Source organism: Chenopodium album, chromosome 22 (assembly GCF_948465745.1).
Source record: "Chenopodium album chromosome 22, dcCheAlbu1.1, whole genome shotgun sequence".
Taxonomy (NCBI): Eukaryota; Viridiplantae; Streptophyta; class Magnoliopsida; order Caryophyllales; family Amaranthaceae; genus Chenopodium; species Chenopodium album.
In genome coordinates, this window is record NC_137855.1 from 17,678,763 (window position 1) to 17,694,005 (window position 15,243).

At 41.7% G+C, this 15,243-nt stretch overlaps 3 protein-coding genes across 3 annotated transcripts; all 3 read right to left on the bottom strand.

The window, feature by feature from the left end:
• Nucleotides 1-10,213: 10,213 nt before the first annotated feature.
• LOC145604038 (uncharacterized) lies at nucleotides 10,214-10,771 on the bottom strand. Its single transcript, XM_081659993.1, has one exon. It carries the CDS (start codon nucleotides 10,769-10,771, stop codon nucleotides 10,214-10,216), a length of 558 nt encoding a protein of 185 aa, XP_081516119.1.
• A 182-nt stretch (nucleotides 10,772-10,953) lies between these two features.
• On the bottom strand, nucleotides 10,954-12,482 carry LOC145604039 (uncharacterized). Its single transcript, XM_081659994.1, has 2 exons — nucleotides 11,428-12,482; nucleotides 10,954-11,326 (listed from the first exon to the last, which is right to left on the bottom strand). The coding sequence occupies exons 1-2, from the start codon at nucleotides 12,480-12,482 to the stop codon at nucleotides 10,954-10,956; spliced, it is 1,428 nt and encodes a 475-aa protein (XP_081516120.1).
• A 1,254-nt stretch (nucleotides 12,483-13,736) lies between these two features.
• On the bottom strand, nucleotides 13,737-14,405 carry LOC145604040 (uncharacterized). Its single transcript, XM_081659995.1, has one exon. It carries the CDS (start codon nucleotides 14,403-14,405, stop codon nucleotides 13,737-13,739), a length of 669 nt encoding a protein of 222 aa, XP_081516121.1.
• Between the last annotated feature and the right edge of the window lie 838 nt (nucleotides 14,406-15,243).

Here is a 15,243-nt window from a genome sequence, read left to right on the forward strand (position 1 = left end):
GCTCTACATAATGCGTGGCTTGCTGGCGCGCTGCAGCTAGCAGCCCGTACATGTGCGAGGCTTGCTAACAGCAGCCTTTGGCAGCAGCAACCCACACAAGTGTGCGTGGGCGTGCTGGCCGAAGTGGCTGGCAGCAAGCAGCCCGCAAGTGTGGGGCTTGGCTGGGCCGGGTAGTTAGGGCTGTGGTCATTGGGGATGTATGTGAGGGAGGCTTCAAGGGTGAGGGACAAGTGGCACAAGGAGAGGAAGTAGTGGGGAGCAAGTATGGTCCCCTCCTCTCCAAGTGGTCCTCACTTCCCTTTACATATAATAATGACACTTGTTGATTTATTACTTGCTTGCTTATTTAATTTATTTTAGCTTTAAAATAAATTGTGGGATTTCATGATCCCACATTGATGGGATAGAAATTCCCACTCTCACTCTTCTCTATAAATACCCACCTTGGGTTTTGGAGAAGAGTGCTTTAGTAGGAGTTCAATAAATTGCATTTAGCAAAAACTCTTAAACTCATATAATACTCGGGTTTTGGTCGGACCTCACTAACCTCGAGGTAACGGACCTAAAAGTCGCTAGTAGTTTTTGCGGGTGGATTTCAGTGGGAGGCTCGCGTACTTTCGGAGGTAGAGCTTTCAAGCAAGAGCCCGTCTTTGAGGGCGAAGCACGCTTCAAAGGTATATTCCGATTTTACCCTTTTGTGATTATTTGTTATGCTTTTATGGTTTTATTAATTGCGAGTGGATCCTTGGCTCGGGGTTGTTTCCGCGGTGAGTCGGACTCACCAAACCCCAACAAAACTATCATAAAAGAAAAGGTCGCAAAGCTCATATGGATGAGAATGTCTCAAAGTTTGTTAACTAAACTATTTCAGAAGCCTAAATATGAAAGTCATAATAGGTTCAATAGAAATTGAACATATTAGATGGCTTTAATTGTGTATTGGACACAGTTGCAAATCTATCATTTATGTTCTCCCTATGTTTATCAATGTGAAACAAAGTTTCATACTTATTTAATCATGGTTTAGTATTAAATAAAATGTCCAAGATATTTTATGAATTTCAATGGGTTTGTCAAATGCGTGATTTGATGAATGAAACCCCATAAGTGAACTGAATTCATGGAATATTTAAGTTCCTAATCCAAGTCGTTAAATTGAGCATAAACGACTTATTGAAAAGGATTACCATATAAGATTGATTGATAGCGCAGTTTCATGGGCTATGGGATCATAGAGATGTTCAATCAATTATATGGATTTGTATAGTTGATACATGATTGATCCATATAATTGATTGAACATCTCTATATTGATTGAATTATAGAGATGTTCAATCAATTATATGGATCAATCATATAATTGATGGGTGTCTTGGCCTCTTGAAGAGTAAGGATTGGAAATGCATGGTCGTGCTCAAATGGATTACTAGATAATCATTTGTTTAGCAATTCGAACTCAGATTTCAAGAAACCATTTGTGTTTTAGTATGGGTCACATAGAGATGTAATCATACCATCAAATTGGACACTAAGAGACTTAAGGAATTTGAAGATTGCACGCTTGACTTTACGGAGATTGAAGGAAATGTGTCCTTGACTCTCGTGCAATTACTAATATAATATGGATCGTATTATGGAGATAATAAGTTCGTTTAGTTGGGTCGTCTTTACGTCTTGCTAGAGACCAATATTGATCATTGGGTTAAACCAATGCCAACTAAATGGATCCTATGAGGTCACACGTTACAGTGTTGGTCGACCAAGAATACCGAGTCCAAAAGTTGGGCTTAGTGAATGATTGGCCATAAGGAGTAAGATAGGAATAACTCTTGCCCTAATTAGATAATATGATTACATAATAAAGGGCTTGGGGAAAAATAAAACAGACGTTCATCTTTTATAAAGAAACAACGTAATATTTTTCCCTCCCTCTCTCTCTACAACCGGTTTTCCATAGAAGAGGAGATTAATCTCTCCCGTCCAACTACCATTGGTGGAGGTCTGATCTACACTTGTGGACCAATATTAGAGGAGCAACAATTGGGGCTCTAATCTCCGCAAGAAGGTAGAAGAAAGCTTGGGAATTCACGCATCAAAGGTTAATTCTAAACTATTATGTGATCCTTTATTTGTATATGCATGAGATCCTGTTTAGGTGCGTATGAATGAGATTCATGAAATTCCGTTTAGAGTACCTAAAACCCTACAAGAGGGTGAGTGTGTGGTGGAGGAAAAGGGACAATAGGGTCGGTGTAGGAAGTTAAGGTAATGACTAGGAAGTACCAAGTTGAGAACCATGTTTGTGTTGGACTCCAACGGAAGTTTGTTATTGTAGGGTGTTGAGAGAGGTAATATTTTAGATTTTGCATGGTACATAGATTCGTAGAATATAATAATATTACTATGTGCCATTTAAAATGGGAGGTTTTATTATAGAGTTGATTGTTCAACATTGGATTTGATGGGTTAGAACTTTTGTTAGGCTTGTGATTATAAGTCAATGGTATTATTGTTCTTTCTTCTAGAATATAAGTCAATTAATTTGATCCCTTTTGCATTACAAACAATACTTTTTCTCTTAGTTCAACTTTGACATTTCATGCTTCGTACTTCCAGAATTTTGTGAGCTTATTTACTTAATTACTTCTTAATTGTCTATGTTGAACATTTAAAGGTGTATTTTTAATCAGCTAGTTAAGGACCATTAAGCTAAGTGTACTTATACTATGTTAAAGAATAACCTCCTAAGTATCACCATATGTAAGTGTCCCACATTAGTTGAAGAAGAGAGAGTTAGCTAGCAATGGAGTGAAGAAGTTGACTGCCCACTCGACAAACACTTTATAAGGATAACGGGCCAAACCTCCTATTGCCATATGGTTTTGGGATGGAAACTCCTTTGGACTTGTGAAGTGGACTCTTTTTCTTGGTTTGTGAGTGCAGCCCAAACCCGTATTTAAAATACTATAATAGTACATAAATATTTCTATCAAATTTGCATACAAGTTGTAGATGAGATAAACCATTTAACCACCTAAAATATTAGTCAATTTTACCCTATTAATGGCTCCAGTTTCTCATATTGATTAACCAAATTGTTTCTCAAAATGGCACACTGATAAATAAGATCAATAATTTTTAATATTTTATATTTTTTTTTGTACCTTAATTTCCATGTTTCTTGTTATTGCTCCTTCATCTTCGTTGTCCACCTTCGTTTTTGAACTTCGCAAATCACCATTGTAACTACTTTCCTCCTCCATTGAAGCTGCACAAGAACCACCATCCCCACCACTAAATTTCTTGGGCTTCGTCGTTGAATTAAACGAAAATCCTAAGAAAGGATATAGAGAAATTAGGGTATGGTTAACCCGAAGCGGAAAAAAGTTATCATCATTCTCCATTGAAACTACTTCCTAAGCTTTGAATTACTCCATTGAATCTACTTCCTCCTCCATTGAATCTACTTCCTCCGTTGAAGTTTTACCTTCTTCTTTCATTTTTCTACAAAGTTACAATATTAACCTTAACTTATTTGTTAAAATTTCAAATTTACCCTCTTGAGATACAATCTTGTTAATCATTAAGAGAGACTTGTATTTACCCGGTTCACCCTAAAAAGTTATCTTTAGAATCTAAAATTATTTTGTGCAAGTAGATTTTTTTTTTTTTGATTTTGTTTTTAAATTTTTTTTAGGGGAGTTTTGTGCAAGTAAATGAGATGAACAAATTCACTAAACAAAGAAATTGCCCGCAATTCCCCCAAATACCTTGGGTGAAAGCTTAAGTGTTGGAGCAAAGCCCCGATCGATCTAAAAGATTATAAGGACTCCCTGCATCGAGCTTCTTGCCCAACCCCATTCCTAAACTACCTTCACGCATAGGTCCTTCCGGGGATGCTACCTAGCTGTTTCGGGTGAGCTTCGGTGCCGATAATCTTCGTGGGTTGGTAAAGGTTTACCGTCCAATTATGCACCTGCACAGTCAACACAGATAAGCTAACTCGGGGGGTTATCTGGGAATAATCTCTCCGATGCTAAAGTTAGCAATCTGATGAGAAGAAAGAATGAAGAGAGAGAAAGTGTTTAGAGAGAGAGAGAGAGATTCTACCTTTGGATGAGGATTTGCTTGGGTTTATATAGGAAGAAAACCAAGCTGGTGCCACCTATAACAATAGGTGGCAAGCCGACCTTGTAGGCAGTAGGTTCCTACGTGGTCCAAAGCAGCTCTCCACGTGGTCGAGAAGAAGGTCGTTATGCAAGCTGCGTCAATGTGTTGTTTAACATATACTCAGCGGTCTAATATATTCTTATCGGCTAATTAATACTTCTTATCGGTATCATCCCGTACAACTAGCCGCCCAAGTGAGGACGGCTGTACTACTGGCGTTCTCACTTAAGGCTAGGTTTACCGATAGTAGGGCTGGCAAAAGCCGACCCAACCCGACAACTCGACCCGAACCCAACCCGAAATAAATGGGTTTTAATTAAAATTTTCAACCCGTTTATGTAATTGGGTCAACCCGAACCCGACCTGAAAATAAACAGGTCGGGTTCGGGTTGGAAATCCCAACCCGAAAATAACCCGCCTAACCCGTTTAACTAATTTTGGTCAGAATATCATAACCCGTTTAACCCATAAGAAATTTTTTTTTGACTCAAGCCCAATGCAACAGATAGTCATATAAATATAAACTAAACCCTAAATGAAATTGATTCTTCATTTCTACCGCCTCTCCTCCTATCTCCTCATTCTCTCTCTTCACTCTCTCTCCTAAACTCCACTATGGCGGCATACCACTTTCTTCTAACTTTCTTCTATTTCACTAACACACTAATTGAGGTAGTAGATTAGCCGATTAGGTGAGGATTCATTCTTAACTTCTCTTCTTCAATATCTAGCTCTTGAATTTTGATATTTCATTACCATGAAATTACCCATTGAAAAGAAGAATCAATTCAACCAAGACAAGCTGGAGCATATTGATTATTGATTTCTGCAAAAGTTATTTTTTGTTGAAAATGTAATACAAAATGTATACAAAGTAAGTAGTACAAGTATTTGTGAATGTAAATATGTATTAAATGATTCAATTTTTTTTAAGAATATTAACGGCTACCGTGTGTTAATTCGAGTGGGTAAATAATGATTTTGTTTGGTTTTAACTTTTAACACTCATAAACACGCTTTAAAAAAATCAAGTTAAATGGGTCGGGTTCAGGTCACCCCGTTTATAAACAGGTTGGGTCGGGTCAGAATTTCTTACCGGTTTATGTAAACAGGTCGGGTTCAGGTTTGGGGGTGTTGACCCGTTTATCTAAACAGGTCGACCTGAACCTGACCCGACCCGACCTGATTGCCAGCCCTAACCGATAGTGCTTTATTTAATTAAAAATAAGCTGAGATTAAAATAGAGCACTGATAGTGCTTTAGTTAATTAACAAAGAACTGAGATTAAAAAATCTCCGATTTGCCCCCCAAGTGAGCAGAGCACCGAGAGTGCTTTGGTCTCTTAAAAAATAACTGAGATTAAAAAATCTCCGATTTGCCCTCCAAGTGAGTAGAGCACCGATAGTGCTTTGGTCACTTAAAAAATAACCGAGATTAAAAAATCTCCCAATTTTCCCCCCAAGTGAGCAGAGCACCGATAGTGCTTTGGTCACTTAAAAAATTACTGAGATTAAAAACTCTCCCGATTTGCCCCCCAAGTGAGCAGAGCACCGATAGTGCTTTGGTCACTTAAAAAATAACTGAGATTGTGCTTTGGTAACTTGCATATTTCATTTTTAAATTGAATAATGGTTTGGGCGGGAAAAATCAACAAGTAGTGGGACACGCGTCACTCATCCTATATCCATATGTTGAAAAGGCGTTTTTTCCCAGCCTTTGGATTGCATGCAAAAACTGTCAACTCAATAGTCACTGTTCACTAGGGTATATAAGCCTCGAAAATGAGCGAAATTCATCATTTTCTCTTTGCTTTCCAAAAAATTTATCGAATTGTCTTAAGTGAATTCTCTGAGGGTTTCGCTTCTTACTTGCATCATCGGAAAAGTTTTCTTGATCGTCTTCTCCAAAGAAGAATTTCTACTACCTTAATTTCGTCCTCGCTACTTGCTAAGATCGTTATTTTGAAAGGCGAACGGTTTACGAGGTAAAAAGCCCTAACTTTACCATTTTATTTTTGTATTTAGAGTGTTAGTTGAATTTTTCGCCTTTGTGGTGGGTCTGTGGTTGTGTGTCTGTTAAATTTATGCCTGAATTTCTTCAAAACTCGACTTCGGGTAACGCCAGCGAGGCTGACCCGTTTGCACCCTTGTCCTCAGTTCCAGAAAAAGAAGTTGAAAAGTCTTGTCAGCCTACTTGGTCTAGTATTTTAGAAGACGTTGAAATCATTTCCATCTCCCCGATAAGCATTTGTGCACAGTTGGAATCTACTTTTGAGATCATTCAATACGGTTCAAGTTTAGGCAAGATAGGTCGTAAAACAACGGCAATGCCGAGAACTAAAAGGCCTAGCTACCAGCCTCATGAGGCTGAGATCTCTGAGAACCGAGCAGGCAAGGAACCTGTGGTTGAAGAGACATCAGACGTTGCTGAAGAGCACATTCGATCAGTCGAAAGGTCTCTGGAGGGATTTGAAGAGGGTGATCCTAGTGTGGGTAACAGCTAGGATGAGGGTGAAGGTGAGAATGGTGATGATGACGCAGGGAATGCCGAGAATGAAAATAACAGTCAGGACACAGAAACAAGTTAGATGGATGGAAGGGTTCGAGAGGGTGAGGCCGCCGAGAGAAGCGACGATGTGTTAAAGGAAGAGAGCTTAGATGAGGGATATGATTCTGAAATGATGACCCTAAATACCTGGAACCCCTTGAATTGAAATCATATTTCAAAGTTGTATCAACCAAAATTGACCCAGAATGGCTTCAGAAGGCTACCGAGAAAGAGTACTGTCGCACCGGTGCTCATTTTTTCAACCTTCCTGACGGGTATGACTTAAAGCTTCCCCGAGACGGTCAGACTGCTCTTGATTGTCTTGACGGCCAAATCGTCATTTATGCCAAGCATTTTGAGTTTAGTTTAAGGTTTCCTTTGCACCCTTTTATCGAGAAAATTTTCTGAGCTTGGAATGTGTGCGTGGCACAGTTAACACCTACAGCTATCCGCAATGTTATATCCCTTGTCTAGGTTATGATTTTTATGGATTTCCAACACTGAACTTATTTCGCAAGCTGCACTGGATTAAGAAAGAAAGTCAATCGCCAGGGTTCTGGTCACTGTTCATGGCCCCACGCAAATGAACAGTTTGGCCGAAACTGACCTGTTGTAAGGGTTGGATGGAAAACTTTTATTTTCTAAGTGTTCCTGACGATTATAGGGTTCGCAGATGTTTCTACCCCCCATAGCATGTTTAATACTATTAGGAGTAGGAAGTTAGGTAAATTACAAAAATATGCCTGTGATTTCTTTAACTGTACATATGTAAGAGCTGGTAGTAAGAACAAAGTTGTACCGGGGGTGTGGCTGCCCAACTGTAATTATATTTTGGGTAATGCCCCTCTGTCTCATATTAGTGTCTGCTGGACTGACGAATTTGGTATGGCTCTTTTCATGTTAATAGCTTTTCTTTTTCTTTCTTTGTTTAAGTGTAAACGTACATACATAAATACCAAGAACTAGTTATTTTAAAATAGCTGACTATCGTATCGGTATCTTACTTTTCATATTTGTTTTTTATCCATGCATCGTTACCCGTATTTATACTAAGTATGTCTGTCGGTTTGCAGGTATTGACAAGTTAAGCTTTGCAAGTTTGGGCCTGCATCCTTACGGCAGGGTAAAGTACCAGTGCCCTCCAAATCCTAAAGACAGCTACGATACACTACCTGTGTATTGTACCCGCGCCCAGAAAGGGAAGAAAAGAAGAAGGAAAGATATGACATCAAACGAGCAGCGTAGGACTAAGCCCCGAGTTCTTCCTGCAAAAAGGGGTGGTGCTAATGCTGCTAAATGGGCTGGCGAGCTGTCAGCTCGTGACCAGCTTAAAAAGCTAAAGCAGGACGAGGCTGCTAAAGGCCAGCAACAGGGTGAAGAGCAGCTGAAAGAGTTGAATATTGTGAATTTGGAGGACGATGCTAACTGTCCTCCTGTTATCAAGAAGCTAAAAGTTCTGTTGCGCCAACCAACTGCTGCTGCTACTTCTAAGAAGGTGATTACCACCGACAAGCTGGTGACGGCTGATAACACCTCTGTGAAGGAGCGACAGGCTTGAGTGTCGGGAAAGTCTGGGGCCAGCAACAAAAATGCTTTTCATCCCGGTACTAACCGGCCACTATATCGAGATCCCCCATGTGAAGGTGCCTACCGAAGTTGCTTAGGAGTTTTTAGTTCCTAGCGGCGGTGCTGGCGAACCGTGGCACCCCCGTATCAACGTGAATCGGGGGGAGTCTGTTATCTGCGACGACCCTAATACCGGCGGTAGTATGGGCTGGAGAATGTTGAAGGACTTGGCTACGACAACAGACCGACCAGCGGATAAGTTTATTGCTCCTTGCGGCCAAATGATAAACAACATGCTCCGGGTAAGATAGCGAGTAACCTGCTACCATTTTTTCTTCTTTTTTTTGTGTCCTTCTTCTAACACATTTTCCTTCTTCTCTCTTTTTTTTTATTTTTTATTTTTTAGATTGTGAACTCGGTTGTCGAGGTTGTACATATGTACAGGTATTATCAGCGCTGTCATGATCAGGCCGAGATGAAGTTCAAAAAATGTGATGACGAACGACAAGCTGCTGTTACTGAGCGAGAGAAGCTCAAGGCTTTGGAGAATAGGATTGTCGTTCTGGATACCAAGCTTGCCGATCAAGAAGCAATGAAGAAGAAAATTGCCGACCTTGAGCAGCAGCTTAACGCAGAGAAGGAAGCCAAGGTGGGGCTGGAAGAGAAGCTGAAGAAGGCTGAGGAAGAGAAGCCCGGTATAAGGCGCCGAGCAGTTAACCGGTTTTTGCGGTCCGACCATTATCGGAATCTGCTAGTGGACCGATATACTGGTGGATGGGTGTCGGCACACCTTTGTGTGTGTAAAGCTGAGAAGTGGGATGCTGACAAATGGCTGGCAGCTGAGACTACTTATGGAGAGGAGATGCACCTCTCCCCTATCAGCTATGAGGCAGATTATTTCGATGACCCTCCTCCGCTTGAGATATTGAAAAACACCGACCCGCGTGATATGCCGGAAGAAGTGTTTGATGATGCCCTGATTGCTAGTCCTATCGGCGAGTAGAGAGTCGTTGGGACTTCTGAGCTGATCCCGAGAAGGAAGTTGAGCAGAAAAAAGATTAATAGGGCGGGAAATCATCACCAGAATCATGAGGGTCTTCCTTCTCTGTAACCGCTAAGGCTCAGTGTGGAGCATTTTATGTTTGTTTTTTTAAAATAATTACTTTATCTTTGGATTTTGGCCGATCTTAACCTTGTCTTTTTTGGGTGACGGCTGTCGAATTTTTGTTTGTATGCTTTTAACTATTTTATCTTATTTGTCAATACTGTTAACTTTATTCTCTGTTTTATAATTTTACGGTGTTTATCTGCAATTTAACGTTTATGGCTTAGCTATTTCCTTGTTCGTTTTCATGTAGGATTTTGCTGTTAATCCTCTTTGAATAATCTGATGCTTATGCTTTTTATTTATTAAACCAAACCTGTCTTCTAAAAGTCGACTTAAAAAAGTGGCATTTGTTTTTATGGTTTTGCCTGTCTGCTTTGCCTATCTATTACATATATATATGCCCCATAGTTTCGCGATGAATTTCCTTAGAAATTTGTTGCGGAACTACTTTCCTGCCTTTCGGTGTTTCCTTGACTTGTGAAAAAATTTCAAGTCAGTCTTGTATATGCAACCTTTAGCAGGCCGAGTAAAGACAGTGGATCAGACCATCGTTTCAACTCGCCTTGAGGCTCCTTTGTTATCCAACCTTCCTCCTCACTTGAATGAGTGAGACAGCTAGCTAGGCTGTTTATCAAGTCATATCGAAAGTAGGGGATGGTTCCACATTTCATAGTACGCATTGCTTTTATTAAAGGCCGTATCCAAAATTGTAAACAAATTACAAGTTGAAAGTTCCACTAAGAAAAAGGATAGAATGACGGTACAAAACCATGACCACATGTCATGCCGATACTAAATGTTAAGCAAAAAGTTCTCAGACATTCAGACACTCGCATTCCAAAATTTTTTTAACGGTATTCCCTCCAAAGTCATCAACCGGTATGACCCCTGTCGGATAGTTTCGTACACCTGATAGGGTCCTTCCCAGTTTGCAGTGAGCTTGCCATCCACATTTCCTTTACCGGTCGCTGCAGTTCTTCGTAAGACCAAATCTCCATCTTCCAAAGGCCGGTAATTCACACGTTTGTTATACGCGTGACTCATGCGATTTTTGTATGCTGCGGATTTGATGGCAGTCGTCAATCTTATCTCCGGTAGGAAATCCAACTGCTGCCTAAGGAGCAAGTCATTTTGATCTTCAAAGAAATGTTGGATGCGAAATGTTGGGAGACCGACTTCAGCTGGGATAACTGCTTCTGAGCCGAAAGCAAGGTTAAATGGTGATTCCCCTATTGTTTCCTTTGTTGTCGTTGTATTTGCCCATAATATCTTAGGAATCAAATCTGCCGACAAGCCCTTGGCGTCTTCCACCTTCCTTTTCAGCGCAATTAGTATCTGTTTATTTGCGGCCTCGCTTGGCCACTTGACTGTGGGTGACATACTACTGCATACGCAAACTTGACTTTGTATATGCTCAGGAAATTCTTAACTGGACCGCAATCAAATTGTGAGCCGTGATCAAATACCATTGCTACCGGTAGTCCAAAACGGGTAAATATGCTCTTCCAGATGAACTTCTTTACCTCATCCGCTGTTATCTTTACAACCGGTTCTACTTCTATCTATTTGGTAAAGTAGTCTATTCCCACCCTCAGAAATTTTCTGTTTCCTGTTGCTGATGTGAAAGGCCCGACAATATCCATTCCCCGTTGTGCAAACGGGATCAGATTGATGATTGGTGTAAAGTCGTTTGGCGGTTGGTTTATTGCCGGCTCAAACTTTTGACATTTATCACACTTTTTCGCATACCCTAAGGTATCTGCATTCATTGTTGGCCAGTAATATCCTCTTTTCATCGCTTCTAAGGACATTGATCGTCCCCCAGCATGATTTCCACAATCTCCTTCGTGTATTTCTTCTATCAGCCTAGCTGATTCATAAGCTGATATGCATCTTCGTAATGGCAATGAGAACCCCCGCTTATACAGCATTCCCCTGAACATAGCAAACCAGATGCTATCTTTTTAACCTTTTAGGCTTCAATTTTGTCGGTTGGTAGGTCATTATGCACCTTATAGGCCAAAATGTCGTCGTACCATTCTCTGCCCCCATCTACGCAGTTCACCTCTACTGGAATTTTTTCTTTATCGATGCTTTTGCATTCCAAAAGTTCTACCATTACGGTGCGTTGTAGATCATTGAAGCTTGAACTTGCCAACTTTGCCAATGCGTCTGCTTGTGTATTCTGAGCTCTCGGGACCAACTTAATTTCAAATTGTTCCAGCTTGGCCGTCATTGCCTTTAACTTGGCTAGGTATGCTATCATCGTTTGCTCTTTGGCCTCGTACGTACCATCAAAATGGCTTGCTACCAGCTGTGAGTCGGTTGTCAACTCAACCCGTTTTGCCTCTGCAGCTACACACAACTGTATTCCAACCAAGGCCGCTTCGTATTCAACTTTGTTATTTGAGGCCTTGAATTTGAACTTGATAGCATACTCAAATATGTCCCCTTGCGGGGAATTCATAACAATACCGGCCCCTGAACCAGTTGACGCAGAAGAACCGTCAACAGAGATCTTCCAGACCCCGACAACTTCTTCTTCTGTGTAGGATGTTTCCACAATGAAATCAGACAATGCCTGAGCTTTTATCGATACTCTCGGCTTATAAATTATCACATATTCCGACAACTCTACTGCCCATTTGAGCAATCTTCTAGATGTTTCCATTTTTTGCAAAGACTTTTCTAACGGTTGATTTGTTAATATTTCAATGGTATGCGCATCGACGTATGGTCGCAGCTTTCGCGCTGCTATAACTACTACATACGCAATTTTTTCCGCTAGGGGATATGGCCTCTCGGCCGCGTTCAAAACGTGGCTTACAAAATAAATAGGCATTTGAGCTTTCTTCTGTTCCACTAGCAGTACTGCCGCGACTGTCTTCGGCGATGCCGAGATGTATAACTGCGGGCTCTCCCCTTGTTCTGGCCTTGCTATAGTCGGTAGGGACCTTAGATAGATTTTTAACACCTCCAACGCTTTTGCCTGCTCTTCCCCCCAGACAAATGTTTTATTTTGGCGGAGAACCACAAAGAATGGTAAGGCTTTATCAGCTAATTTGCTAATAAACCTTGTCAGCGCTGCCATGCGTCCGGTAAGCTTCTATATGTCTTTTATTGATTTTGGTTGCGGTAGACTAAGGATAGCTTCAATTTTATCTGGGTTTGCATCTATCCCCCTTTCGCTAACCATGAACCCCAAGAACTTCCCTGACCGGACTCCAAAGACACACTTCTCTGGATTTAGTTTCATCCGGTAGTGGCGCAGGGTTTCGAATGTTTCCTTTAGGTCCGCAACGTGATTTGTGGCTAACCGGCTTTTTACAATGGAATCATCGACATATACTTCTACGTTCCTCCCTTTCTGATTTGCGAAGACCTTATCTACTAACTTCTGATACGTGGCTCCTGCGTTTCGCAACCCAAACGGTATTGCCTTATAATAAAATACGCCGGCGTCAGTGATGAAAGCCGCTTTGGTTCTATCTGGCTCATATAGGCTGACTTGATGGTACGCAGAGAAGGCATCCATGAAGTTGAGCAAAGCATGGCCGGAAGTTGAGTCTACCAGCCTATCTATCCGGGGTAACGGGTAGCAATCTTTTGGACATGCTTCATTCAAGTTCGTAAAATCCACGCACATCCTCCATTTTCCTGACGGTTTTTTTTACCATAACTACTATGTGCAAGGCTCAATAAATCCTGCCGTTAGCAATTTGTTGTCTTCGGCCTGTATGGCTTTAATTTTCTCTGTCGAGAAATTTCGCTTCTTCTGCCTAACCGGCCTGGCCTTTCTGTCCACGTTCAACTTATGTACCATAACGTCAGGGTGGATCTCAGGCATCTCGTCTGCCGAGAAGGCAAACACATCTGCGTTTTCTCGCAAAAGTTCCACTAAATGGCATCGTGTATTGACATCCATATCGGATCCAACTCGCACTACCCTTCCTAGCACCCCAGGCTGCAACTTAATTTCTACTGTCTCCCCTCCCTGCGAGGGACGGGGAACTGCTGCCGGCCGAGTGTCAAAATTCTCCATCGCTAGGTCATGTGTGGACGCAGTTCGTCCCCTTTTTTGCGTTGTCTCCTCAATGATGGGCTGCCGGTTTGGTTGCTTCAGAGCTGTTACATAACACTCCCTGGCCATTGTTTGACCTCCTCTAACGCGCTCTATTCTCCCAAGATTTGAAACATACACCATCGTCAAATGGTATGTTGAAACCACTCCTTATATATCATGAATCAGCGGTCTGCCGACAATAGCGTTGTGTGTTGAGGGCACATCAATTATCGGAAATTCTGTCATGACATCCCTGGCGACCATATCTTCACCAATTCTAAGCTACAAAGCAATGCTTCCTTCTGGTCTTACTGTAGACCCATTAAAGCCAATGACTGGGTATGACACTGGCGTTAAATACTTCCGGCCTATCCTCATTGCATCGAATACCTCTGCGAACAAAATGTTAGCTGAGCTTCCTCCATTGATTAATACGCGCTTGATTTCAGCTCCATTAATTGCCAGGATTAGAACCAAAGGATCATCGTGAGGAAATACTAGGCCTCTAGCATCTGCTTCTGAGAAAGATACTGAAGGGATTGAGGCTAACCTGAGTCGCTCATCTATCCCCAGTGCATGCACTGTATGCCCGTGCTCTGACAGACTCTTCTTTGCCCCGCTGACTGAACCCCCATGCACTGGACCACCGGTAATAACCTCTATTGTGATTTTGGGGCCTGACATGTTATTACCCTGCCGGTATTCCCCAGCGTGATTACGCCGATAAGTGTCGTCCTGCATGGACAAGTCACCCTGCTTTTGGTACTCGGTTTGTCTGGGTTGTGGGGCTTGCTGCCAGCTTGACCGTGCTTGAGCCCGGTATTGTGATAAGTGCCCCTTTTTGATGAGGTCTTCTATATTTTCCTTCAATTGAGTACACTCTTCGGTGTAATGATCGACATCCCTGTGAAACATGCAATACTTTTTCGTATCTCGACCCTTTGTTATCATTGGTGTCGGTCGAGTCTAGTCTTCTTTGTGCTGATTTGTTGAATATATGGCGGCTCTAGGCGTATTTAACTGCGTGTAACTACTGTACCGGCCTAGACCTTTGGACGGCCTACCGGCCCTCTGTTGATTTTGCTGCAGTCTATTCATTACACTAGCATAAGAGTTAGGCGTAACATTGTCGTTTTGCCTTCGAGAGGGTTCGGGTGATGCTATCTGACTACTAGTCTTCAATAGCTTCTCACTCTTTATGTATTCGTGAGCTTTACCAAACGCCACGCCCAGATTGGGAAAGATTTCCTCGCCATGTATTTCTTGAAGTCATTGTCACCTAAGCCACTCATTAAAGCCATTACATCTATTTATTGCTGTAATTTCGGAATTATATTGGCCTCATTATTGAATCGTCTTATGAAGTCCCTGAGTGACTCATCTTTCTTATGCTTAACTACCATCAATTCTCCAGAAGTTCTCTGTCGGGCGCTGTTGCTGATATATTTACCGGTTAACAGTTCGACCAAAGTATCAAAGCAATTAATTGACCCTGGTTCCAAGTTGGAAAACCAATCCGAAGCGGGACCCGTTAATGTCGTTGGAAATACCTTGCACCACACAACATCGGTATCAGTATACAGCAGCATATGGCTCTCAAAAGCCGCCACATGCCGCTTTGGATCCCCTTTACCATCAAATGAGCATGACGGCATTTTGATTCTTTCCATCTGCTGATCGAGCACCTCCTAGGTAAACGGGGATATTCTCGGTTTGATTATTGCTCTGGCTATACGCCTTAGTACCGGCTGGCTTCTAATTTCATGAAGTTCTCCTTTCCCGTTTATTC